Source organism: Anomaloglossus baeobatrachus, chromosome 7, assembly GCF_048569485.1.
Source record: "Anomaloglossus baeobatrachus isolate aAnoBae1 chromosome 7, aAnoBae1.hap1, whole genome shotgun sequence".
In the NCBI taxonomy this organism is placed as follows: domain Eukaryota; kingdom Metazoa; phylum Chordata; class Amphibia; order Anura; family Aromobatidae; genus Anomaloglossus; species Anomaloglossus baeobatrachus.
This window is the reverse complement of record NC_134359.1, coordinates 1,118,200-1,143,928: the sequence shown is the minus strand read 5'-3', so window position 1 is coordinate 1,143,928 and position 25,729 is coordinate 1,118,200. Positions and strand designations below refer to the sequence as shown.

The following is a 25,729-nucleotide window of genomic DNA, read 5'->3' as shown; positions in this document are numbered from 1 at the left end:
GCAAATTCTAAACGTAGTCAGAGGGAAGAAAACAGTCAGTAGCCGGGAAATCAGAACTCAGAAGCGAGGGAGAATGGGAAGACAAGAACGGAATCAAGGTAAACAGATAAGGAACGAACAGGGAGACAGCGGGAGAGACACTGACAAGACGGAAACAGAGAACAGAGGAGGTAACAACAGGTCAGGTGAACACGGAGGTCAGGAGGGGGCAGGGCAGACAACAGGTAACTCACGAGCAGAACACAGCAGAGAGAGCAGAAATATCACTGGCAAAGTCCCAGAGAAACAGTGCCCTAATAAAGCAGCTTGACCTCCAGAACGAGGCAGGAAGGATTAACCCCTAACGTGACCTGTACCAGAAGTGAAACTAAAAAAAAAAAGGCTCAGCTGCAGTCTGATCGCTTGTTCATTTCTGCTGATCAGAGCTGCACAGCTCAGGCCAGGAGAAATGCTCATCTTCTGTTACATGCAGCGCTCTGTCGGCTGTAACAGGAACTATGTCATGATAGTGACAGGAATTATTACATGTCCCGTTGCTACCGTGCAACCATTGGCTCCCCGTGATCGCGCCACAGGGTCTCCAGTGGCGGCAGGGAATGGCGATTTCCCCGATGCGGCCATTTAAATCGCACTGTCACATTTTGACTGCGTGATCTAAGGGTTTAATAAGTGCAAGTGGATTGCGGATCCACCTGCACCTATTAGCCGCACATGTCTGCTGTTCAAATCAGCAGACATATGCGGGGATCACCACTGGCTCACCGCAGGAGCTGGCGGTGATTACCCTTTCATGATTTAGGACGTATTGGTATGTCCTAGGTTGTGAAGAGGTTAATTTTCCCCACTAATATGTTGCCTTAGCCCCAAATCTTTAATTTTCACAAGGGTAATAAGAGAAAGTGTATTGTAACTTCTTCTGAGTACAGGAATACGCCATACGTAGTGGAAAACTACTGTTTGGGTGCACGGCAGGTCTCGGAAGGGAAGGAGCGTCATTTGACTTTGAATGCAAAATGGGCTGGCATTTGCTAAGGATTCCATGTCGCATTTGGAGAGCCCCTGAGGTGCCTAAACAGTGGAGCTCCCCTACAAGTGACCCCACTTTGGAAACTACACCCCTATTTTTTTTGTTGGAGGAAGAGGAGCCATGGCACTGTTCAAGAACCTTTGTGCTACTAGTAAATGGAAGCCCTCAGTATTTCCGATAGCAGATGACAGAGTAGAGACTTGATTTTTTTGTGGAATGAATTGAAGCTTTTATTGGGAGTATTCTGCTTGACAATGGATTACCTTTATCCCGTGCTGTACGCTGAGTGCACGCACGCACGCGCACACACACACGCGCACACACACAATTATAGCTTCTTCTGAACTCTAAAAAGTGCATGTTTCAAGAGGCACATGACGAGATGGTGTGTGTCGGTGCGCAAATATTTGAGCAGCTACGATCAGAAGAAGGTGACGGCGATGAATGGCAATTACTGTCTCAAGAAGTGGATGATTATGAGGCACAGTTGTCAGCAAGTGAGATGAAGTCTAGAAGTCAGGAGGAGGAATAGACTGTGGAAGACAAGGTGGTGGACGATGAAGTCACTGACCCAACATGGCGAGGTGCCATGCAGAGCGAGGACAGCAGCGCAGAGGGGGAGGGATCCACTACACTGCAACATGCAGGAGAGGCAGAGGAAAAAAGTAGGCAACTATTCCCCATACCACCCAGAAATGTGGCAAGTTCACAGGCTAGGGGGGTTAGGTGTTTCCCAGTCTGGCACCTTTTTAAAGAAAGTGCGGATGATAAGAGAATGGTCATTTGCAACCTGTGCCATACCAATATCAGTAAGAGTCAGACCACTAACAACCTGTCCACCACCAGCATGCTCAGGTACATGTCATCAAAGCACCCAACTAGGTGGGCTGTAAGCCTGAGTCCACAATCAGTGTCTGTGGGTTACACCACTGCCTCATCCCCTGTGTTACGTGCTTGCCTCTCTCCAGGACGCAGGTTTGGATGCCTCCCACCCTGTTCCTGTTATTGCACATTTGCATGCACAATCAACAACCACGTTTGGTTCTTTGTCCCAGCGGCGTTGGAATGTAAGAGGTGACTACCCAGTCACCCACAGGCCCAAACACTAAATGAGCACATTTTTAGACTGCTTGCTATGGAAATGTTGCCATTTAGGCTTTTAGACACTGAGGCTTTCTGCAACCTCATGGCAGCGGCCGTCAATCGGTACTCGTTCCCCAGCCACCACTATTTTTCCCGGTATGCCATCCCCTTTACACCAGCACGTGTCCCATAACATCACCCATGCCCTGACCAACGCAGTTACTGGGAAGGTCCACTTATCGACTGACATATGGACAAGTTTCTTTTTGTCAGGAACGCTACATTTCCCTGTTGACACACTGGATGCGCCTGTACCCCCTACACCAGTTCCTGTGACCCCTCCTCCATCTCTGAATTGTCATCTTGGAGCATGTTGTCCATATCAGTCACAGACTCGAAGCACTGCCTTGGGGAAGAACAACAGGCTCTGCTGAAACTAATTTGTTTAGGTGATAAACACACACCACCGCAAAGTTGTGGAAAGCTCTAACAGACCAGACAGATAGGAGGCTCTTGCCGCTGAACCTACAAGCAGGCATGGTGGGGTCTCATAATGGCTGTAATCTGGTGGTAGCTCTGAGGCTTGGGACACTGTCACAAGTACCAGGCCTGGCTGATGTGTTAAACTTAGTGGTTTAGCAGTTTCTGAAAAGCTACCCAGATGTCCCTGAGCTACATCTGAAGGTGCGTCGCGTGTGTACATATTTCCACAAGTCACCTACAGCTGCCGCCGGTCTGGAAGTGCTGCAGCAGCGCTTACAAGTGCGAGCTCACGGACTGGTGTGCAACCTGACCACACACTGGACCTCTACATTACACAGGTTGTAAAGGCTTTGTGACCAGCAGAGGGCAGTAGTTGAATAACAGCTACAACATGTCAGTCAGTATTCCGGTCAGCATCACCAGCGTGATCATCCGAATTCTGTATCTACTCAAATGCTCACTATTAAAGAGGAAGCTTTGCATGTTTGCGAGGTGGAGATAGGTGGAGTTATACTGCACAGCCTCATCTCATCTTCTTACAGCTGATTGGGTGATGAGGAGGATGAGGCAGGGGAGAAGGAACAGGCGATGGTTGTCTGCGCCAGAAGGTACTATCCACTCCAGCCTCATCTCGTTTGTTCAGTGTGGATGGGCTGAAGAGGAGAAGAAGATGGAGATTGTCCTCTTGGTGGGGATAGGGAAGTCTTGTCGGGAGTATGGCACACATGGCTGACTTTATGTTCCCTTGCCTTTCCTATGACCCTCGCGTTATTTGTATTTTGGCCAACAGTGATTACTGGTTATTCACCATTCTCGACCCACAATAGAAGGAGAACTTTCCAACTCTTCTTCCTGTGGTGCAGAGGGCTAGTAAAACGTTGCAATACCAGAAGGCCATAGTTGAACAATTACTACTAAAATTCTCATTTCACAACACTGACAGCATGACAGCAGAGGTCATAGTACCTTGTGCAACCAAGGAGGAGAGATGAGGGAGACACACACACATACACCATGTCCAACAGAGGCAGGGAAAGACTAGCAAAGATCTGGGACGTTTCATTAGACCTTCCCAGGCCCTCAAGCGCACAATAGTCTGCCAAGGAAGGAAACGTTTTGGAAGCTGGTGAAGGAATACCAAGCCCAGAGTACCAGCGTCCTCCGTAATTCCTCTGTGCCGTACCACTATTAGGTATCCAAGCTGGACACGTGGCATGAACTGTTCCTCTACACCTTGGTGGTGTTGGCATGATGATAGTTTTTTTTTCAGAGCGGATTTGTAGTGCCGCTGGGGGCATAATAACTGAAAGGCGCATTCACCTGACAACTGAAAGTGCTGACTCAAAATGAACAAGGCCTGGACTGGCCAAGACTTCTCCACCCCACCGAATGACAAAGAATCAACTATGGATCAATATTTAAGAATATTCTGTAACTCCCACCAGAGGAAATCGCGGAATCTGCATTCTTCGCCCACAATACTGTCTCAGACTCTTCTGGGAAATCTCCATTTGTTACAGGGTTTGGCTGAGAACCTTCCCCTACTTATTTTATCTAAAAGCCTGTGAACAACTTCTCTCAGGACATCCTTAAAGTGAACCTGTCAGGTCCCCTCTGCCCCGGACCAGGAGCAGTTCTGGGTGCATATGGCTAATCCCTACCTAACTGTCCCTGTATACACTAGCATAGATATAGAGATCTGTATATAAAGTATTTCTAAAGATCTTATATCATATGCTAATCAGCTTGGGGACTAGTCCCCTGGGCGTTACTTCCTCTGGCCAGTCGGTTCTATTAGCATGTTAGTACACCCCTGTGGGCGTGCTATCATGCTAATGAATGTGCAGCGTCACAGGATGATCTCACTCACCTCTCCGCCACAATCGCGTCCGACACTAGATTTCGGCTCAGTGCGCATGACCCAGCAGTTTCGGTCATTCGCACTATGAAACCGGGTGTACGCGTCATTACCGAACCTGCGGGGAGGGCCGGATTGGGTCTCGCTTTCAGCCCTGCATTTGGGCGTGCACAGGCCACTTTTCGCGTGGTGAATGTGTAATATCTTTGTGCATTTGTAGATTGTGTAACACGACCATATAACATGTAGTCACGGCTGGGTCCAGTATTACAGCTCAGGCCTATTTATCGCTCTTAGTAGGAGGACCTGGTGAAGCCGCTATTTCCCTACAGAGCTGGGTCTCGCAGATAATGAAGAGGATGCTGCTCTCCACATAATGCTATGGTCACATAGCTGATGGGCAGGGATACAAAATCACACCCCCCTGACCTGATATTGATGCGCTATTCTATAGATAGGGGATCAGGGAAGCTGTCGTTGTCACTGGTGATAATTTTGGACACATACCACTTAGGGAATGTGCAATGACATTTTGGGGGCAGATCCCACCATGGAAACTACTATGAAGAATCCTGGAATGACCATCTGCATCTATTGCTGTGCGCAGGTTCAGGCTTTTGAGCATCTTTTACCCACTTCAGGTTTCTAAAACCAACAAGTGATTAAAAGAAGTGACCGCTCCATTCTTCTGGTGTTCTCCACTCGGAAAACGCTCTGTATTTTACAATGCAGATCAATGAAAAGGCTCAGAAGATGCCGGAATCTACAACTCCCAGCTTGTCCTTAACAATGGTGAGAAGATGCTGGGAGTTGTTGTTATCAGACTGCGGACCATACAGGAACCACAATACTGATAAGACGCAGGCAGCATCACAAATAATCATCTACATCCAGGTACCTTTATAGGTGACATCTTCTGAGTCGTTCCCGTCCTTTTTGTCTCCACGTAGTACAGATGCCATGATGAGGTTTTGTGCCCACCGCTCGTCTCTGAAGACCTCCATCTTTATTCTTCAGCAGCACTTCCCCACACAGCACCTTTACAAATAAAAGTATCATTATACTGCCCCATAAATATAAATATCTCCCATGCTGTGCCCCTGAATAAATAACTGCTGTGCTTCCTTCAAAAAAATATCCCCCCCACACTGCCCTTATCCAAAATACCTTCCACACTGCCTCTCTCCTTAATATACCCCCACGCTGCCTCTTTCCATAATGTCCCCATACACAGCTTCTCTCCATAGTGTCCCCTCCACACTGCTGTCTTTATAATATACCCACACACCGCCTCTCTCCATAATATCCCCCCATATTGCCCCTTTATTATTACTATTACTATTTATATATGCCACCCAAACTGCTCTTTTGTAATCCACCCACACACACACATATACCCAACATACCCTCCATTACCACTCCACACACACACACACACACACACACACAATACAATGCACCCTCCATTACCCCTCCCCCCACACAAATATAATACACCCCCACTACCCCCCCCCCCCCCCCCACACACACACACACACTACCCCATGCACCCCCCACACACACACACACAAACAATACAATGCACCCCGCAATACCCCCTCCCCACACATACACACACAAAATACAATGCACCACCCATTACCCCTCCCCCCCACACACACAATACAATGCACCCTCCATTACCCCCCCCCCCCCACACACACACACACACACAAAATACACTACCCCATCACTACACACTCCTGCCTCCCTCCCTCCCTCGGAATAAAGTAACCACCCCTGCCTGTCACAAAGCTGTGTTCCTTCATAAATGTTCCCTATTATGTGTCCTCAGCCCCTCCCCACTCATTCCCATTAATTAAACCTTTCATCTTCGGCTCCTCCATTGAGCGCTTACCGCTGCTTGATGTATCCTGTGTGGCGCCCGCAGCACAGTGATGACGTCAACAAGGTGCTGATCTCAACACGTTGCTGCACGTCAGGGGCTTAGTGCTGGAACACTGTTCAAATGTATTTACGTCTGTCACCGCCACCACCGCGCTCCTGAGCAGTGTGTGCATGCCGGGCACACTATCACACAGCAGGGCCGGCACAGCACAGCGGTGCCTCCTGGTCCTGCTGCAGCTAGTGTACGCACGGCAGATAATGCTGCCCGGACTGTACACTGCTGAGCACAGCGGCAGTGACTGCAGATTCAGCGTTCCACTACAGGCTTTGGCCCACTACAGGGACCGGCCTATCTGGCATTTGCCAGAATTGCCATATGGTCAGTCCGGGCCTGCTCCGGGGTCATGCGCACTGAGCTGAAATCCAGCGTCGGACGGTATGGGGGCGAAGAGGTGAGTGAGATCATTCTCTGACGCTGCACATTCATTAGCATGTTAGCACGCCCACAGGGGCCCACATGGGGGTACTAACATGCTAATGGAGTCGACTGGCTAGAGGAAGTAACGCCCAGTCCCTGCGCTCATTAGCATATGGTAAAAGATCTTTAGAAATACTTTATATAGAGATCTCTTTATCTATGCTAGTGTATACAGGGACGGTTAGGCAGGGATTAGCAATATGCACCCAGAACTGCTCGTGGTCCGAGGGTCATACTGGACCTGACAGGTTCACTTTAATATCTGGACTGAGGTTCAAGCTCATCTCGCTGTAGCAAGAGGCAAGGAGATACGGCCGACCAGGGACCAACGTTGTTCTCGGAAGTAAATTATGGCTTCCCAATAAAACAGTTTAAAGACTCAGTACAAAAACTGACTCTGAAGTTCATTGGTCTGTTCTAAATTATTCAATAAATTAACCTGGTCACCTTCCATCACCTCCACCTACAACCCACGTTAAACCTTCTGCACGCCTTTGAGGTTTCTCTACTACATCCGCTTGTGTTCAAGATCTTCTCCTATGTCAAGACTGCGCCGACCTCCATCTTTGAGCTGTAAGATAGTATGGGAGAATGGCGTCTATTTAGCAGACTAGAAGGGATATGGTCCTGAGGAGAGATGTTGGGTCTCTAAAAGGGAGATCAATGCCCCAATCTTGAAGTAATGCCATGCTAAGCATCTGTGCCGCCCCCGAGCATTCAGCTGCACTGCTCGGATCCGTGGTGGCTCGAGGGGTCTCCGGACCCGGGGGTCGTGCAGCCATTCAAATAAAGGGGGTATTTACAGGGGATTGTGTTAGAGTTCGTGACGCCACCTGTGGTATGTGGTAATTTGGAGTACCACCGCTGCCGCGTTGGAAGTACCCGGGGGTGATGGAATAGGGCAGCCAGGTGTTAGAACCCTCCACGGGTAGGGGGAATGCCCCGGGACTCGGTAATGGTGTCTGGGGAGTGCTGTTGGGTGTGAATGGGTCACTTGCGTACTCACTCAGTCCATTAAGCTGACACTGACAACTGGATAAACCAAAGTTCTTGATACCGCTGCCGCTGAGGGGAGCTTAGTTCGGGTCCCATCCCCAATGGTGCTGCCTGGTGATCCGCGACCTGCCTCCTGGCACTAAGTTTACTTCTCTGTTGGTCCCGATAGTATGGAACTTGCTGGGTCCCACTCCCCAGTGTGGCTAACTGTGGGAGCTTGCTCTCAGGGTTCACGCTTGGGATTTTCTGGACCGTTTGAGTGGAAAGTCCTATCCCCATCGTTGCATTAGTACCCCGATTTTGTAACGGGTGGAGAGCGATGGGATGGGATCTTGAAGGCTCTGTTCTCGTCGGGTAAATTGTCAGGTTGCCTGAAGCTACTCCCTGACCTAGGGTCCACGTACCCCGTCGTGCCCTGGTCCCAGCCCGGTGATGGTGCAAGGCTGCCAGCTGTCCTCCTCGACAGACCTGTGCCCCTTTCCACGATCCCCTGCGACTGGGGATCCAGCTCCTCCAGGCCCAGACCACTGTCTATCACCTAGATAGCTTCCTGGGAGCCCTACTCCTGACCTCCTCTCTCCTTCACTTCCAAACTCTCTCTCTCTGACACTCCTGACCTCCCCTAACCAACCCCCCAAGTGGGCGACCCTATTCCACTCAGGACGTCCACTGGTGTGTTTGGTGGGTGTGGTGCAGAGTGTACCTAGGATTTTGATTAGCTGATGTAGGCAACACCATGTAGTTGGGGACCCATAACCAAGAAGGAGGTGGATACTGCACAGAAGGGCAGATTGTGCAATACCCTGTGACGACCTGATAGTCTAGGGGCGTCACACATCTGCTTTAATGTATTCATCTGGGAGAGGCCCTAAAAGGTGGGTACTGGTCCGCACCAGTCTGCCCAGCAGATCTGATCCCTTCCCTTGAGACTGCTGCCCTTTGCTGTGCTCCTCATCAGCCAGTGTGCCTCTAGGACAGTGATGGCGAACCTATGGCACGCGTGCTAGACAGGGCACGCAGAGCCCTTTTTGCTGGCACGTGCGCTGTCGCCACATTCAGCCACTTTGAGCTGCCGGTGTGATTGCGCCAGCAGTTCAAAGTGGTGTTTAGCAGAGGAGACATTTCTCCTCGCTCTGACACGCCTCCTCTCCTGGGCTGCAGGCCTGTTGCCTAGGAGACGGAGGAGCGTCAGTAGGCGGCGCCGGCGTCTTGTGGCCGCGCGGGAACTGAAGTCACTGAGGACGCAGCAGTGGTGGAGCCAGTGCTAGAAGGTGAGGTTTTTTTTTTTTATTTTTAAGCTCTGTGCGGCTGTGCCAAGGTGTGGGGGACAGTGCCAGCATGGGGCAAACAAACATACAGAGCACGGGCCAAACACAGCACGGGCCAAACACAGCACGGGCCAAACACAGCACGGGCCAAACACAGCACGGGCCAAACACAGCACGGGCCAAACACAGCACGGGGCAAACACAGCACGGGGCAAACATGGAGAGCACGGGGCAAACATGGCTGCAAGGATGGGGGAAACGTGCAAAGATGGAGAGAAACGTGCAAAGATGGGGGAAACGTGCCAAGAGGGAGAGAAACATGCAAATATGGGGGAAACATGGCTGCAAGGATGGGGGTAAACATGACTGTAAGCATGGGTAGAAACATGACTGCAAGGATGGGGGAAACATGCAAGGATGGGGGGAAACATGCCAGGAAGGAATACATTTACCAGTATGGGGGATACATTTACCAGGATGTGGGGAAACATGCCAGGATGGGGAAAAATTCCAGGATGGAGAACATTTAGCAGGAAGGGTGACATTTATCAGGATGGGTTACATTTACCAGGATAAGGGAACATGCCTGGATGAGGTACATTTACCAGGATGGGGTCATTTAACAGCATGGGGGAACATGCCAGGATGGGATACATTTACAATGATGGGGTACATTTACCAGGATGAGGTACATTTACCAGGATGGGGCCATGATGTGGACAAATATAACAGAATGTAGGAAATATATAATCAGGATGGGGGACATGTTTACCAGGAAGTGGCCAGGAAGGGGGACAGAACTACACAGTGAAAGGGGAGGGGAGCAACTCGTACGTCTTTATTTGATTTCAAGATGTTCAGACTTTGAAATGTAGATGTGGGTTACTGGGCGACATCTGATTGCATTCCAGGCTAAAATCTCTGTCTAATATGCTGCTATTTTTTCCAGAAAGATCAATCCAACTGCTGTGTCTGGAAAGGGCAGTGGCTGAGCTTCAATGTGTGGTAAGCATGAGCGTGATGCCCCCTGCTGGAGAGAAGAGAAGACGGCAAAGGTAAGGTTAAAATCAATTATTTACATAATAGGATTGGTTGGCACTTCGGGAAAAAAAATGGGTTTAGGGCTACAGTTTGGGCACTCGGCCTGTAAAAGGTTCACCATGACTGCCCTAGGACTTCATTGCCTCAGGCCTTTAATGCCCTTCTGGACACACCACGTCTGAGCATTATTGCAGAAGCCTTCCCCGGTCCTCAGCTCCTGCTATTTCCTCAGACGTCTGTGAATTCTACGGCAGACAAGAAACCTTTGCTGCAAGTGTCTCGAGCGATAAGTCTGCAAAACCCGAGGCTGCTGCCGTTTAACTCATTATCGCTGGTGACCTGTTCTCAGCCTCTGCTCGCACTGGTGCGCTGCGTCAGACATCTGTCCTCTTGGATCAGTGTCACCCAGCAGATCCTGCATTGTGCCCTGCATAGCCAGTTATCCAAGATCTCATATCAGCACTGTAGATACCTGTAGATAGCATCCTACCTGCACTACATGTACTGTACTATTCACTGAACTAGAAGCACTGTACTGCTATCTGTACATACCAACCTACCTGCACTACATGTACTGTACGTCTCACTGCACTAGAAGCACTGTACTGCTATCTGTACATACCATCCTATCTGCACTACATGTACTGTACTATTCACTGCACTAGAAGCACTGTACTGCTGTCTGTACATACCATCCTATCTGCACTACATGTACTGTACTATTCACTGCACTAGAAGCACTGTACTGCTGTCTGTACATACCAACCTACCTGCACTACATGTACTGTATGTCTCACTGCACTAGAAGCACTGTACTGCTATCTGTACATACCAACCTACCTGCACTACATGTACTGTACGTCTCACTGCACTAGAAGCACTGTACTGCTATCTGTACATACCAACCTACCTGCACTACATGTACTGTACGTCTCACTGCACTAGAAGCACTGTACTGCTATCTGTACATACCATCCTATCTGCACTACATGTACTGTACTATTCACTGCACTAGAAGCACTGTACTGCTGTCTGTACATACCAACCTACCTGCACTACATGTACTGTATGTCTCACTGCACTAGAAGCACTGTACTGCTATCTGTACATACCAACCTACCTGCACTACATGTACTGTACTATTCACTGCACTAGAAGCACTGTACTGCTATCTGTACATACCATCCTATCTGCACTACATGTACTGTACTATTCACTGCACTAGAAGCACTGTACTGCTATCTGTACATACCATCCTATCTGCACTACATGTACTGTACTATTCACTGCACTAGAAGCACTGTACTGCTGTCTGTACATACCAACCTACCTGCACTACATGTACTGTATGTCTCACTGCACTAGAAGCACTGTACTGCTATCTGTACATACCAACCTACCTGCACTACATGTACTGTACGTCTCACTGCACTAGAAGCACTGTACTGCTATCTGTACATACCAACCTACCTGCACTACATGTACTGTACTATTCACTGCACTAGAAGCACTGTACTGCTATCTGTACATACCATCCTATATGCACTATATGTACTGTACTATTCACTGCACTAGAAGCACTGTACTGCTATCTGTACATACCATCCTATCTGCACTACATGTACTGTACTATTCACTGCACTAGAAGCACTGTACTGCTATCTGTACATACCATCCTATCTGCACTACATGTACTGTACTATTCACTGCACTAGAAGCACTGTACTGCTATCTGTACATACCATCCTATATGCACTACATGTACTGTACTATTCACTGCACTAGAAGCACTGTACTGCTATCTGTACATACCATCCTATATGCACTACATGTACTGTACTATTCACTGCACTAGAAGCACTGTACTGCTATCTGTACATACCATCCTATCTGCACTACATGTACTGTACTATTCACTGCACTAGAAGCACTGTACTGCTATCTGTACATACCATCCTATATGCACTACATGTACTGTACTACTCACTGCACTAGAAGCACTGTACTGCTATCTGTACATACCATCCTATCTGCACTACATGTACTGTACTATTCACTGCACTAGAAGCACTGTACTGCTATCTGTACATACCATCCTATCTGCACTATATGTACTGTACTATTCACTGCACTAGAAGCACTGTACTGCTATCTGTACATACCATCCTATATGCACTACATGTACTGTACTATTCACTGCACTAGAAGCACTGTACTGCTATCTGTACATACCATCCTATATGCACTATATGTACTGTACTATTCACTGCACTAGAAGCACTGTACTGCTATCTGTACATACCATCCTATATGCACTACATGTACTGTACTACTCACTGCACTAGAAGCACTGTACTGCTATCTGTACATACCATCAGATCTGAATCTGCGGACAGACCTCGCCGTCCAGTGGATTGTGTGGGATTTCTGGGACTCTGAAAAGGACTATTACGTTGTGATCTGGCACTTTGGATTATCGGGAGGTGCCCCCGAATCTGTTTTATTTGGACTTGTCGTGTGCTGTTCCTGTATTCCTTTTAGTAAACCTGTTGGATCATCCTCGGCCTGTTGTCTCTCTTTGCTCTGATGTACACCCCGTCACAAACTGGTGGCAGCGGCGGGATCAGAGCAGAAGAAATGGAGGACAACAGCCAATCGACGTCTGAAACCAGAACCTCAGGATACAGGAACTGGACTGTGGCGAGTCTACAAACAAAGGCCCGTGAATTAGGTGTCGGCTACAAAGGACTCTCTAAGGAGCAACTAATTGAGGCATTGGAACACGCTTGCCTGCAAGATGGCACCGAGGAACAATTTCCACAGCAAGGGGAGCAAAGACGGGAGCCGGAGGTGAATACCCAAAAAAGTCAATGGGTTGTGTGGTACAAGGAAAAGATGGCACTGCTTGGAGATGAGGCCACCATAGAAGATAAGAGGGAGGCCATGCGTGGAGCTGAAGAGAAGGAGCGCAGGATGGAGGAGATGGCATTGCTGGATAAGCAGCTCGCTGTGGAAGCCGCGAGAGGTTCCAGACAGACTGTAACCCCAGCACCCATCATGAGGGAACTTCCCAGAGTGTCCCGCAAAGACTTCAAGCAGTTTAATGAGGCTGCTGGTGACATTGAGGGCTTCTTCCAGGACTTTGAGCATCAGTGTCGATTAATGGAAGTCCCAGAAAGGGAGCGCGTCCGGCATCTGGTTGGGCTCTTAGAGGGTGGAGCTGCTGCAGCCTATAGAGCTATGGACCCTCGGTGGAACTGTGAGTATGCGGATATTAAACAGACTATTCTAGAACATTATGCTGTAACGCCAGACACTTACAGGACTCAGTTCCGTACTCTAGCATGTGATGAGGAAGTGTCCTTCAAGATGTATGCCCACAAACTCAAAACATCTGTGGCATCGTTGGTTGGAGGCAGAGGAGGCCTTAACCTTGGAGACCGTCCTCCAGGTCCTCCTAAAAGAGCAGTTTTACTTCAAGTGCCCCGCTGAGATCCGGGAATGGGTGCGTGAAAGGAGACCAGCCACTGTGGAGGAAGCTGCAGCTCTAGCTGATGAGGCTCTCACCATCAAGCCTCAGTGGAAAAATCTACTACCCAGTGAGAAAAAAAACACCAACCCCCCAACGCTGGTGGCCCCTGGTCCTTCTGGCCCCAATGTTCACCATCACCCTAGACCGTCAACTCATGGGGACCTTCGTGTGACTGTGCCTCGCATTACTCATGCTCCACCTTTGGGAATACGACGCGGAGGAAGAATCCCAGAGCGCAGATGTTATGGATGTGGGCAGCCTGGGCACATGCAATTCCAATGTCCAGGTGTTCGTAGACAGAACAGCTACAGACCGCCTTTGCCTGTTCATTACCTACAGACACCTTCACCAGGAGAAGAGCTGGATTCTGTGCCTGATGACTTGCCAAGTGACTCAGATATCCTGGCTCCCCTACCCGGAGTCTATGGGGTGCGAGCTCCAGCCACCTGTTCTTCTGATCTTCAGGACAAACATCTACAGGAGGTCGTGCTGGATGGCCAAAAAGTTGTTGGCTTCCGTGACACTGGGGCTTTCCTCACCATAGCCGATCCCCGAGTAATTCAACCACAAGCAATTCAAAAGGGACCAGGAATTGCCATTGAACTGGCAGGAGGTACCCAGAGATATATTCCAAGAGCGAGTGTGACCCTGGATTATGGCTTTGGGGCAAAACAATGTGTGGTCGGTGTGATGAGCGGCCTCCCTGCAGACGTTCTTCTAGGAAATGATGTGGGGAATCTTCATTGCCACTTTGTCGGTGCGGTAACCAGAAGTCAAGCCAAGAGAGCAGCCCATGTGGACGTGTACAACCCATCCATGGAACTGAGGCCACCAGAACTGCCATTACAGCCGGTGAGTGATTCTTCTTGTGGGGATAATATGAATGTTACTTGGGATAAAGTTCAGTTTAGACAAGAAGTAGAGACTGACCCCACCCTTGCTAGTTTTAGAACTCGGGCTGAAATAGGGCAGCTAGGGGAAAACGGAGAAAGAATTATCAGAGAAAATGGACTTCTGTATCGGGTTGCCAATGCCGACTCCCTAGATAAGCCCTGGACTTATAGCAAACAGCTGATTGTTCCTCAGAAGTACAGAATTCCCCTATTACACCTGGCTCATGACATTCCTACGGCTGGCCATCAAGGCAAAACCCGCACCGAGAGACGATTGACTCAAACTTTTTATTGGCCGGGGATTTCCCAAGCAGTGGCGCATTTCTGCCGAACTTGTGACATATGTCAGCGTAGAGGGCGACCCGGAGATCACCCAAAGGCACCGCTGCAACCGCTCCCTATAATAGAAGAACCCTTTCAAAGAGTAGCTGTTGATATCATTGGACCTCTGGCTAAACCAAGTAAATCTGGAAAGCAGTACATTCTCACTGTTGTGGACTACGCCACCCGATATCCAGAAGCCGTGGCCTTGTCAAGTATCTCTGCAGCCAAGGTGGCCGAGGCCTTGGTTATTATTTTTACCAGAGTAGGATTCCCCAGTGAGATCTTGTCGGACCAAGGCTCCCAGTTTATGTCAGAGTTGGTCCAGTGTCTGTGGCGCACCTGTGGAGTACGAGCGATCCGAACGACCCCGTATCATCCCCAAACAAATGGACTTTGTGAACGATTCAACGGCACTCTGAAGAATATGCTGAGGGCCTTCACGGACCGAGATTCAGACTGGGAGAAGTACCTACCCCATCTCTTGTTTGCCTATCGGGAAGTTCCCCAGGAGTCCACTGGGTTCTCCCCCTTTGAACTACTCTATGGAAGAAAGGTCCGAGGACCCTTAACCCTGCTCAAGGAATACTGGGAGGGGCAAGTTGAAGATACAGGAACCCCTGTTGTCCCTTATGTCCTAAAGCTGCGAGAAACCTTGGCCCAACTTGCTAGTTTTGCACAGAGTCATTTGCGTATGGCTCAAACCAGACAGAAGACATGGTATGACCGTAACGCACGCTATCGGGAGTTTGTAGAAGGACAACAAGTCTTAATGATTGTTCCCCATCGGCAGAATAAACTGCAGACCACATGGGAGGGTCCCTTCCGGGTTCTCAGAAAACTGAATGATACCAATTACCTTCTTGCTTTAGATGATCAGGGGCTAAGGCAAAAGACTGTCCATGTGAATATGATTAAGGAGTACCATGACCGGAACATTCCAATGATAGCAAGCTGTCGGTTGGCTTCAGAAGATGGTCAAGAGGATGAGGACTCTCTACCTGATCTCGTGGAAGCAGCGAGAGCCCCATCCACTGTGGAACAGGTTCCCCTGGGAGATTACCTGGACTCCTTACAGAAAATCCAGATGCTGGAAGTGCTTCAACAGAGACGGGCTGCTTTCTCATCCCAACCAGGTTGAACCACCGTCACCCAACATCATGTGGACACTCAGGGCATCCGTCCCATACAACTGGCTCCTTACCGGGTACCTGAATCAGTTCGAAACACCATGCAGCACGAACTGGAGGAGATGTTACAGCTTGGGGTAATCCAGGCCTCCCATAGCCCTTGGGCCTCCCCTGTGGTGTTAGTACCCAAGAAGGATGGGAGTACTCGATTTTGTGTGGACTATCGGCGACTAAACGACCATACCGTCAGCGATCCTTACCCAATGCCTCGTATTGACGAACTTCTAGACCGACTGGCTGGGTCCCGATATGTCACTACCTTGGATCTCAGTAAGGGATACTGGCAGATCCCTCTAACGGATGAAGGGAGAGAACGGTCCGCTTTTATAACCCCCTTTGGTCTGTATGAATTTCTAAGCATGCCTTTTGGAATGAAAAATGCCCCGGCCACCTTCCAGAGAATGGTGGATCAGATCCTCCGGGGATGTGATGACTTTGCTTGTGCCTACTTGGATGATATCGCCGTCTTCAGCCACACATGGGAGGAACATCTGAATCAAGTAGCCATTATTTTGGACCTGATTCTTGCAGCCGGCCTAACTATTCGACCCGATAAATGCCAATTGGGGATGGGGGAAGTCCAGTACCTAGGACATAGAGTGGGAGGAGGGAAGCTCCGACCTGAGCCTGCCAAAATCCAGGCTATTAGAGACTGGCCTGTACCCCAAACTAAGAAACAAGTTATGGCTTTTCTGGGCAATGCCAGTTATTACCGAAAATTTGTTTCTCATTTCAGTACTGTGGCCAAGCCTCTTACCGACCTGACCAAGAAAACAATGCCCCGGCTGGTGATCTGGACTCCAGCCTGTGATGAGGCTTTTAACCGGCTGAAGGATGCTTTGATCTGCGATCCTGTCCTGGCTGCTCCAGACTACAAGAGGAGATTCATTGTGCAAACGGATGCCTCTGCTTATGGACTGGGAGCTGTCCTCAGCCAGGTGAATGCAGCTGGGGACGAGCACCCCATCGCCTATCTCAGCCGTAAACTGCTGGACCGAGAAGTGGCCTATGCAACTGTTGAGAAGGAATGTCTGGCTGTAGTGTGGGCCCTTAAGAAACTACGGCCGTATCTGTATGGACGGGAATTCACTGTGGTTACTGATCACAATCCCCTCACCTGGGTGAACAGAGTCTCTGGGGACAATGGACGCTTACTGCGATGGAGCCTGGCTCTGCAGCCCTATAACTTTACCATACAATATAGAAGGGGCAGCCAACACCAAAATGCAGATGGACTGTCCAGGCAAGAGGAGCCTTGAGTCCTGTCAGCCATGCCTGCGTGTACTTAACCAGCGACCTGTAGAGGTCCCTAGTACGTACACAAGTTGGGAGGGGAAGGAATTGTCATGATGTATTTTACCTTCTCACTGTATTTGCTGTAATACTATGTCAGGATGTGATGTCACTTTCCTTTGGTTGTACTTACTGAACACTTTGAAATGTCTTGGGATGTAAGTAACCATACCTTCCCCCCATCTCCTGTGTCTCTGGGCCCATAATGCAATTATCTCTTGTCCACACAGCCAGGGGAACTTCTCATTGTTTCGTAAGCAGTGGATAACGCCAACTACACAAACCTGTAGACATCTCGGAGCCAACCTTCTAGAATCTTCTAGTGGGCCCAACCATTGCATAGACCCCTACCCTTGAGGGGCGGGCCCACGAGCTCAAACAATTCACTCCTGTTTCTAAATGCAGTTGGGAGTTGAGTTTTTGAAGAGGAAGGGAGCGAGATCTGAATCTGCGGACAGACCTCGCCGTCCAGTGGATTGTGTGGGATTTCTGGGACTCTGAAAAGGACTATTACGTTGTGATCTGGCACTTTGGATTATCGGGAGGTGCCCCCGAATCTGTTTTATTTGGACTTGTCGTGTGCTGTTCCTGTATTCCTTTTAGTAAACCTGTTGGATCATCCTCGGCCTGTTGTCTCTCTTTGCTCTGATGTACACCCCGTCACACCATCCTATCTGCACTACATGTACTGTACTATTCACTGCACTAGAAGCACTGTACTGCTATCTGTACATACCATCCTATCTGCACTACATGTACTGTACTACTCACTGCACTAGAAGCACTGTACTGCTATCTGTACATACCATCCTATCTGCACTACATGTACTGTACTATTCACTGCACTAGAAGCACTGTACTGCTATCTGTACATACCATCCTATCTGCACTACATGTACTGTACTATTCACTGCACTAGAAGCACTGTACTGCTATCTGTACATACCATCCTATCTGCACTACATGTACTGTACTATTCACTGCACTAGAAGCACTGTATTGCTCATTAACTTTACTATTCTACCTGTACTATACGTACTGTACTACTCTCTCCCTGCGCTAGAAGCACTGACGTATAGATACTATACCACGGTTTATAGTTTCTTTCTCTTGTGGTTTCAGATGAAAGTTTGTGATATTTTTGGGTCCCATGTACAGGTTACTGACCTTGTAATGTTACACAATTAAAGCATTGTATATGATGACCACTAGCCGGTTCTAGTGGTAACTTGTCTCCTGTTGGTGAAGGCTTGGGACAAATTTTCATTGTGCTAGATCGCGGCATTAAACAGTCCTAGAAAATGGAAAAACGGCGCCTCTAGCAGGGCACATGTGGGGATTAGACGCAGTGGAGTGGAAAATGGCAGAAGGGATGAAGCCGCTGACGCTGGGATTTACATATGGTATTTTCTAGCGGTACGGTGAGTGGTCTAATGCTCATCTGTATACGGGAGAATGGAAGACATTGTACGTTAGCAGCCATATCATGTGCTGAGGGAAAGTCATTGAAGCACAGGGCTGCCATCATCCATCATGTCCAGGCTGGACGGTGACTCCAATCTGATGGAATCTGCTCGCCGCTCCAGATCTGCTGCTCTTCTGATGGCGCCTTATTTAACGCCCCTAATCCAGTTTATCTGCTGCTTGCCTCCAAGTATTGCAGGCGAGAGAAAGATTGGAAGCAATTTATTAATAAGAGAACATGGCCTGCAGGCGCTCAGCACAATACAGGCAGCGTCAGGTTTATTGCGTGGAGGAAATTAATGACACACACTGTTACTCTCTATTCACTTGCAAGTTTGTTTATCGGCAGCTGCAGGCGGCAACCCTGGAAGCCCAGGCACCGGCGCAGCGCTTAGATGTGTAAATCACGCTGACTCCATCACCCGCAGCCTCACATCACATTCCCTTCACGCTTTAGAAGCATCTTCTCCTATCACATCTTCTTACAATCTCAGCGGCACTTTCATCACTGTAAAACACCAGTAATTCCGCGGCCGGGGCTGGAGAAGGGGGAGAACCCGCAAGACTGTGACACCAGGAGCTGTCCACACACAGACGGCTCCATACAAGGGTCTCCACACGCGTGGTGGGATATCTACACGCAGACATGTCACACAGCCGCTCTGCTCTCCACACACAGACTGCTCCATACAAGGGTCTCCACACACAGACGGCTCCATACAAGGGTCTCCACACGCGTGGTGGGATATCTACACGCAGACATGTCACACAGACGCTCTGCTCTCCACACACAGACGGCTCCATACAAGGGTCTCCACACACCGACATGTCACACAGACACTCTGCGGTCCACACACAGACGGCTTTATACAAGGGTCTCCACACGCATGGTGGGATCTCTACATGCCGACATGTCTCACAGACGCTCTGCAGTCCACATACAGACGGCTCCATACAAGGGTCTCCACACGGGTGGTGGGATCTCTAGATGCTGACATGTTACACAGACGTTCTGCTGTCCACACACAGACGGCTCCATACAAGGGTCCCTACACGCGTGGCAGGATCTCTAGATGCTGACATGTTACACAGACGGCTCTTTTTACAAGGGTCTCCACACGCGTGGTGGGATATCTACACGCAGACATGTCACACAGCCGCTCTGCTCTCCACACACAGACTGCTCCATACAAGGGTCTCCACACACAGACGGCTCCATACAAGGGTCTCCACACGCGTGGTGGGATATCTACACGCAGACATGTCACACAGACGCTCTGCTCTCCACACACAGACGGCTCCATACAAGGGTCTCCACACACCGACATGTCACACAGACACTCTGCGGTCCACACACAGACGGCTTTATACAAGGGTCTCCACACGCGTGGTGGGATCTCTACATGCCGACATGTTACACAGACGTTCTGCTGTCCACACACAGACGGCTCCATACAAGGGTCTCTACACGCGTGGCAGGATCTCTAGATGCTGACATGTTACACAGACGGCTCTTTTTACAAGGGTCTCCACACGTGTGGTGGGATCTCTACATGTGCCGCCCCTGCAGCAGTCAAACTGCTCGGATCCGGTGTTACTGTGGCTCAAGGGTCTCCGGACCCGGGGGCTTGCGACCACTCAAATGTAAAGGGGGTATTTACAGGGGATAAATGTTCGTGACGCCACCTGCGGGTTGCGGTAAGGGGAGTACCGCCATTGCCGAAGGGAGTACCGGGGCAAATGGTGTGGGAGCAGCAAGGTGTCAGTCCTTCCGCAGGTAGGGAAGGCCCCGGATGGTGGGGGTGAGGAGCTTAGTGATCGGGTGGCTCGGCATTGGGAAAGAAGGATGCAGGGATCAGGTTACTCACTGTGATAGTCGTGGTGCTGGATCAGGTGGGTTAAGCAGACACTGACACAGATGGTAAACCAAAGTCTCTAGGCACCGCAGTCTCTACGGGGGAGCTCGTCCAGGCCCCCTCCCAACAGTGTCACTTGGCGAGTCCGGAGCCCTGTCTCCATGCACAAATTGATTGACCGTTGTGGCCCCTCGGCTTGAAGCTTTTGGGGCCCCGCTACCCATGTGTATGGCAGCTGTGCTCTTGATGGCTGGCACTTGGGATTTTAGTGGCTTGTGTACTCTGGAGATCCCTATCCCCCACGTTGTGCTGATGCCTTCAATCTCTGAGCTCTTGGGGAAAGTTCATAAAGAGACTATCCTCCACAGGTTAATTATCAAGGCGACTGAAGCTCTTCCTTGATCTAGGGTCCCGTACCCCGCCGTGCTCGGTACCGGTCAGTTCTTTTGGGGTCTTGATGCCAACAGTCCTCCTAGACCAGGGGTGGGGAACCTTTTTACTGCCGGGGGCCATTTGGAAATTTCTGCCAACCTTCGGGGGCCGCACAAAATTATCAATGTGAAAATGAACCAACTATATTTGGTCAAACAGTTAGTTAACTCACCCCTATTGTGGTGGCCGGAGCGGCTTCTGTTTTGTGCGGCTGTGATGTTCGGCGATACTTATGTTGCTTCTCTCTTTTCCAGGTTTGTCACGGTCTGGAGCGCAGGCAACTCTTTGTGATAATAAGATTGGTAGACTATATACATCACACAACAGACACAGGGACTGGTGTATATAAATCACAGGAGACACATACATCACTGAAGGGGCTGTTGGCTTATAGATCACATTAGGAGACGATGGGACTGCTGTATATACATCACAGAAAACACTGGGGGCACATACATCACACGAGGGGCTGGGACATGTATATGCCCTCAGCCCCCTCCTGTGATGAATATGCGCCCAGACCCCCCTTGTGTGAGGTATATGCGCACAGCCTCTCCTGTGAGGTATATGCCTTCAGCCCTTCCTTTGATATGTACAGCCCCAGCATCTCCAATGTGATGTATATACCCCAGTGTGTGACATATAGATCACAAGAGGGGTTGGGGCATACACATCACAGGAGAGGCTGGGGCATATCTATGACAGGAGGGGCTGGGAGCATATACATAACAGTAGATGCTGGGGAACACACATTACTAGGTCACAGGAAGGCATAAGCATTGCTGTGGGTCACAGACAGCACTGGGGGGGCACGGACATCACTATGTGGGCACAAGCATCACTAGGGGGCGGCACACAGAAACCACTAAGGGGGGGCACACAGACATCACTAAGGGGGGGGCACAGAGACATCACTAAGGGGGGGGCACACAGACATCACTAAGGGGGGAGCACACAGACATCACTAAGGGGGGAGCACACAGACATCACTAAGGGGGGGGCACACAGACATCACTAAGGGGGGGGCACACAGACATCACTAAGGGGGGGCACACAGACATCACTAAGGGGAAGGCACACAGACATCACTAAGGGGGAGGCACACAGACATCACTAAGGGGGGGCACACAGACATCACTAAGGGGGGGCACACAGACATCACTAAGGGGGGGGCACACAGACATCACTAGGAGGAGACTGGGGCGCACAGACAGCACTTGCAGAGCATAGACGTCACTAGGGGGTACACTGCACTTGGGGTGGTACGGAGCACTGGAGAGAACTCAACAGTGGGGGTGATCCACATCACTGGGGAGTCTGCACACAGCACTTGAAGCTGCACCGGAGAAGGGGCAGAGAGCGGGCGGCACACAACGCCGGGGAGCGGCAGCACACAGCACTTGGAGCTGCACGCTGCACCGGAGAAGGGGCAGAGAGCGGGCGGCACACAACGCCGGGGAGCAGAAAGCACACAGCACTTGGAGCTGCACGCTGCACCGGAGAAGGGGCAGAGAGCGGGCGGCACACAGCGCGGGGGAGCAGCAGCACACAGCACTGATTGGGGCACGCTGCACGGGAGAAGGGGTGGAGAGCGGGCGGCACAATGCTGGAAACGGTGAAGCTGCTGTGGGACGGAAGCGCAGAGCGCTAAACCCGTGCACAAAGTCAGTCCTGAGCACGCTGGCACCTACCAGTGAAAGAGCTCATTGGTGCACGCAAGCAGCGCATATGAAGACTTAAAAGGGCTGGCGGCCAGAAAGACCACTGAGGTGGCCGGAGCACTGCCACCCCCAGGAATCTGCCCGGGGGCCGCATAAAAGGTCATGGCGGGCCGCATGCCCCACCCCTGTCCTAGACTATGTCCGTCGCACCCTCTCCAATATCACTGCCACCGGTCCCCGACTCCTGTGGTCCCGGAGCACCGTTTGCAACCCAATCTGTCACCTCTTGACGACTCTTTGAGGGCTCACACTCAACTTCTTGTCTCCCCTCCCACCAGTCTGCCTGACCCCTAGGTGGGTAGCCCTGCTCCAACTTGACCAAGCCACTGGTGTGTCTGTACAGGTCATGGTGTGAGGTGTGGTTGGGATTTGTAGTGATGTTAGTGACACCGTTGTTGGGAACCTGGAGCCATGGGGGGGGGGGTCACACTGGGTGACAAGATGCAGTTCCCTGATGTATTCAGGGGTGCTACATACACGCCGACATGTCACACAGACGCTCTGCTGTCCACATACAGACGGCTCCATACAAGGGTCTCCACGGAAAGACGGCTCCATGCAAGGGTCTCCACACGCCGACATGTCACATAGACACTCTGCTGTCCACACACAGACGGCTCCATACAAGGATCTCCACACGCATGGTGGGATCTCAACATGCCGGCATGTCACACAGACACTCTGCGGTCCACACACAGACGGCACTATATAAGGGTCTCCATGAAAAGACAGCTCCATGCAAGGGTCTCCACACACCTGGTGGGATCTCAATACGCCGACATGTCACACAGACGCTCTGCTGTCCACACACAGGTGGCTCCATACAAGGGTCTACACACGCGTGGTGGGATCTCTACTCGCCGACATGTCTCACAGACGCTCTGCTGTCCACACACAGACGGCTCCAGACAAGGGTCTCCACACACCGACATGTCACACAGACGCTCTGCTGTCCACTCACAGACGGCTCTATATAAGGGTCTCCACGAAAAGACAGCTCCATGCAAGGGTCTACACACGCGTGGTGGGATCTCTACTCGCCGACATGTCTCACAGATGCTCTGTTGTCCACACACTGACGGCTCCATACAAGGGTCTCCACATGCGTGGTGGGTTCTCTACAAGCCGACATGTCACACAGACAGCTCCATACAAGGGTCTCCACATGCGTGGTGGGATCTCTACACGCCATGTCACACAGACGCTCTGCAGTGCACACACAGACGGCTTTATACAAGAGTCTCCACACGCGTGGTGGGATCTCTACACGCCGCCATGTCACACAGACGCTCTCCTGGCCACATACAGACGGCTCCTTACAAGGGTCTATACACGCGTGGTGGGATCACTACATGCTGAGACGTCACACAGATGGCTCTTTTTTATAAGTGTCTCCACACGCGTGGTGGGATCTCTACATGCCGACATGTCACACAGACGCTCTGCTGTCCACACACAGACGGCTCTATACAAGGGTCTCCACACATGTGGTGGTATCACTACACGCTGAGATGTCACACAGACGCTCTCCTGGCGCCGAGTCTTCACCATGGCATCTGATGTATGCGATTAAAACTATTTGAGATGCGTATTTTATCACCCTCCATCAATAGTATAGTACATATATATAAAAAAAAAAAAAAAAAAAAATCACAGCAAAGGCAGACCATTGTTGAAAATTATCAGTCAGAAGAAGGAACAAAAACTTTCCAAAGCCTTGGGACCCCAGTCCCTGTCTTGGTTCAGCTGGATATGCTTCAGAGGGCACACATCCAGCTGAAATGCACTGCAGCTGAGAGAGGAGACCGTGCCACGTGGGAGCCAGGGAAGGTGAGTAAAATGTTTGTTTTTTTTTCATTTTGCAGCACACTGAAATACCAAAAGCCCAGGAATGGGACATATATACCACAAAGGGAACAAAAAAAAAAGAGGATGGGGACATATACACTAGAATAATCGCAGGAGGGGGATATATATACCAGCAGGATCCCGGGATAGGTCATATATACCAGGATGGGACATATATACCAGGAGCGGCCCAGGAAGGGGTCCTATATACCAGGAAAGGGACCTATATACCAGGAAGGGGACATATATACCAGGAGGATATTATACAGAGGGGCAGTGTGTGTGTGGGATATTATACATAGGGGCAATGTGGGAGAGATATTATAGAGAGAGGTGGTATAAATGGTATATTATGGAAAGGGGTGGTGTAGAGGGTGTATTATGGAGAGGGGCGGTGTAGAGAGTGTATTATGGAAAGGGGCGGTGTAGAGGGTGTATTATGGAAAGGGGCGGTGTAGAGGGTATATTATGGAAAGAGGTGATGTAGCGGGTGTATTTTGGAGACGGGCGGCGTAGAGGGTGTATTATAGAAAGAGGCGGTGTAGAAGGTATATTATATTATGGAAAGAGGCGATGTAGCGGGTGTATTATGGAAAGAGGCGATGTAGCGGGTATATTACGGAGAGGGACGGTGTAGAGGGTGTTTTATGGAAAGAGGCGGTGTAGAGGGTGTGTTATTAATGTTCTGAGGAAATTACTTCCTTTTCTGGAACAATGTCAAGGGTGTGAATACTTTTGGCCTTCTAGTGTGGGACCGTGGAAGGTTTGGGGGTTGGAGGCAGAGCTGGGGTGGAGCCTCAAGGGGCCTGAAAATTTTGCCAGTATGGTGCCCTGAAATTCCTAGTGGTGGCCCTGGTTAGGAGCTGGATGACAGAAAACCTACCGTCACTTTTCTCCATCACTTCTCTCTGACACGTGTCCTGCACATTGACTGTACAGTTGACAATGAACTCCGGGGAGGAGCAGTCATCCTTCTGAAACTCTTCACACTGGTAACACTGGATCTGCAGAGCAAAGCCTGAAAGAGAAAAGAGATACGGAGCTCCAGAACTGGAAAC

The 25,729-nt window shown here is 50.1% G+C and overlaps 1 protein-coding gene across 1 annotated transcript in view; it reads right to left on the bottom strand.

Annotated features, from left to right (window-relative positions):
* LYPD1 (LY6/PLAUR domain containing 1) overlaps nt 1-25,729 on the bottom strand; it is a 96,640-nt gene that overhangs the window by 46,849 nt on the left and 24,062 nt on the right. Inside the window, exon 2 of the mRNA XM_075316957.1 lies at nt 25,555-25,689. Within this exon, the coding sequence (XP_075173072.1) occupies nt 25,555-25,689 (135 nt within the window). The remainder of the gene's footprint in view (nt 1-25,554; nt 25,690-25,729) is intronic.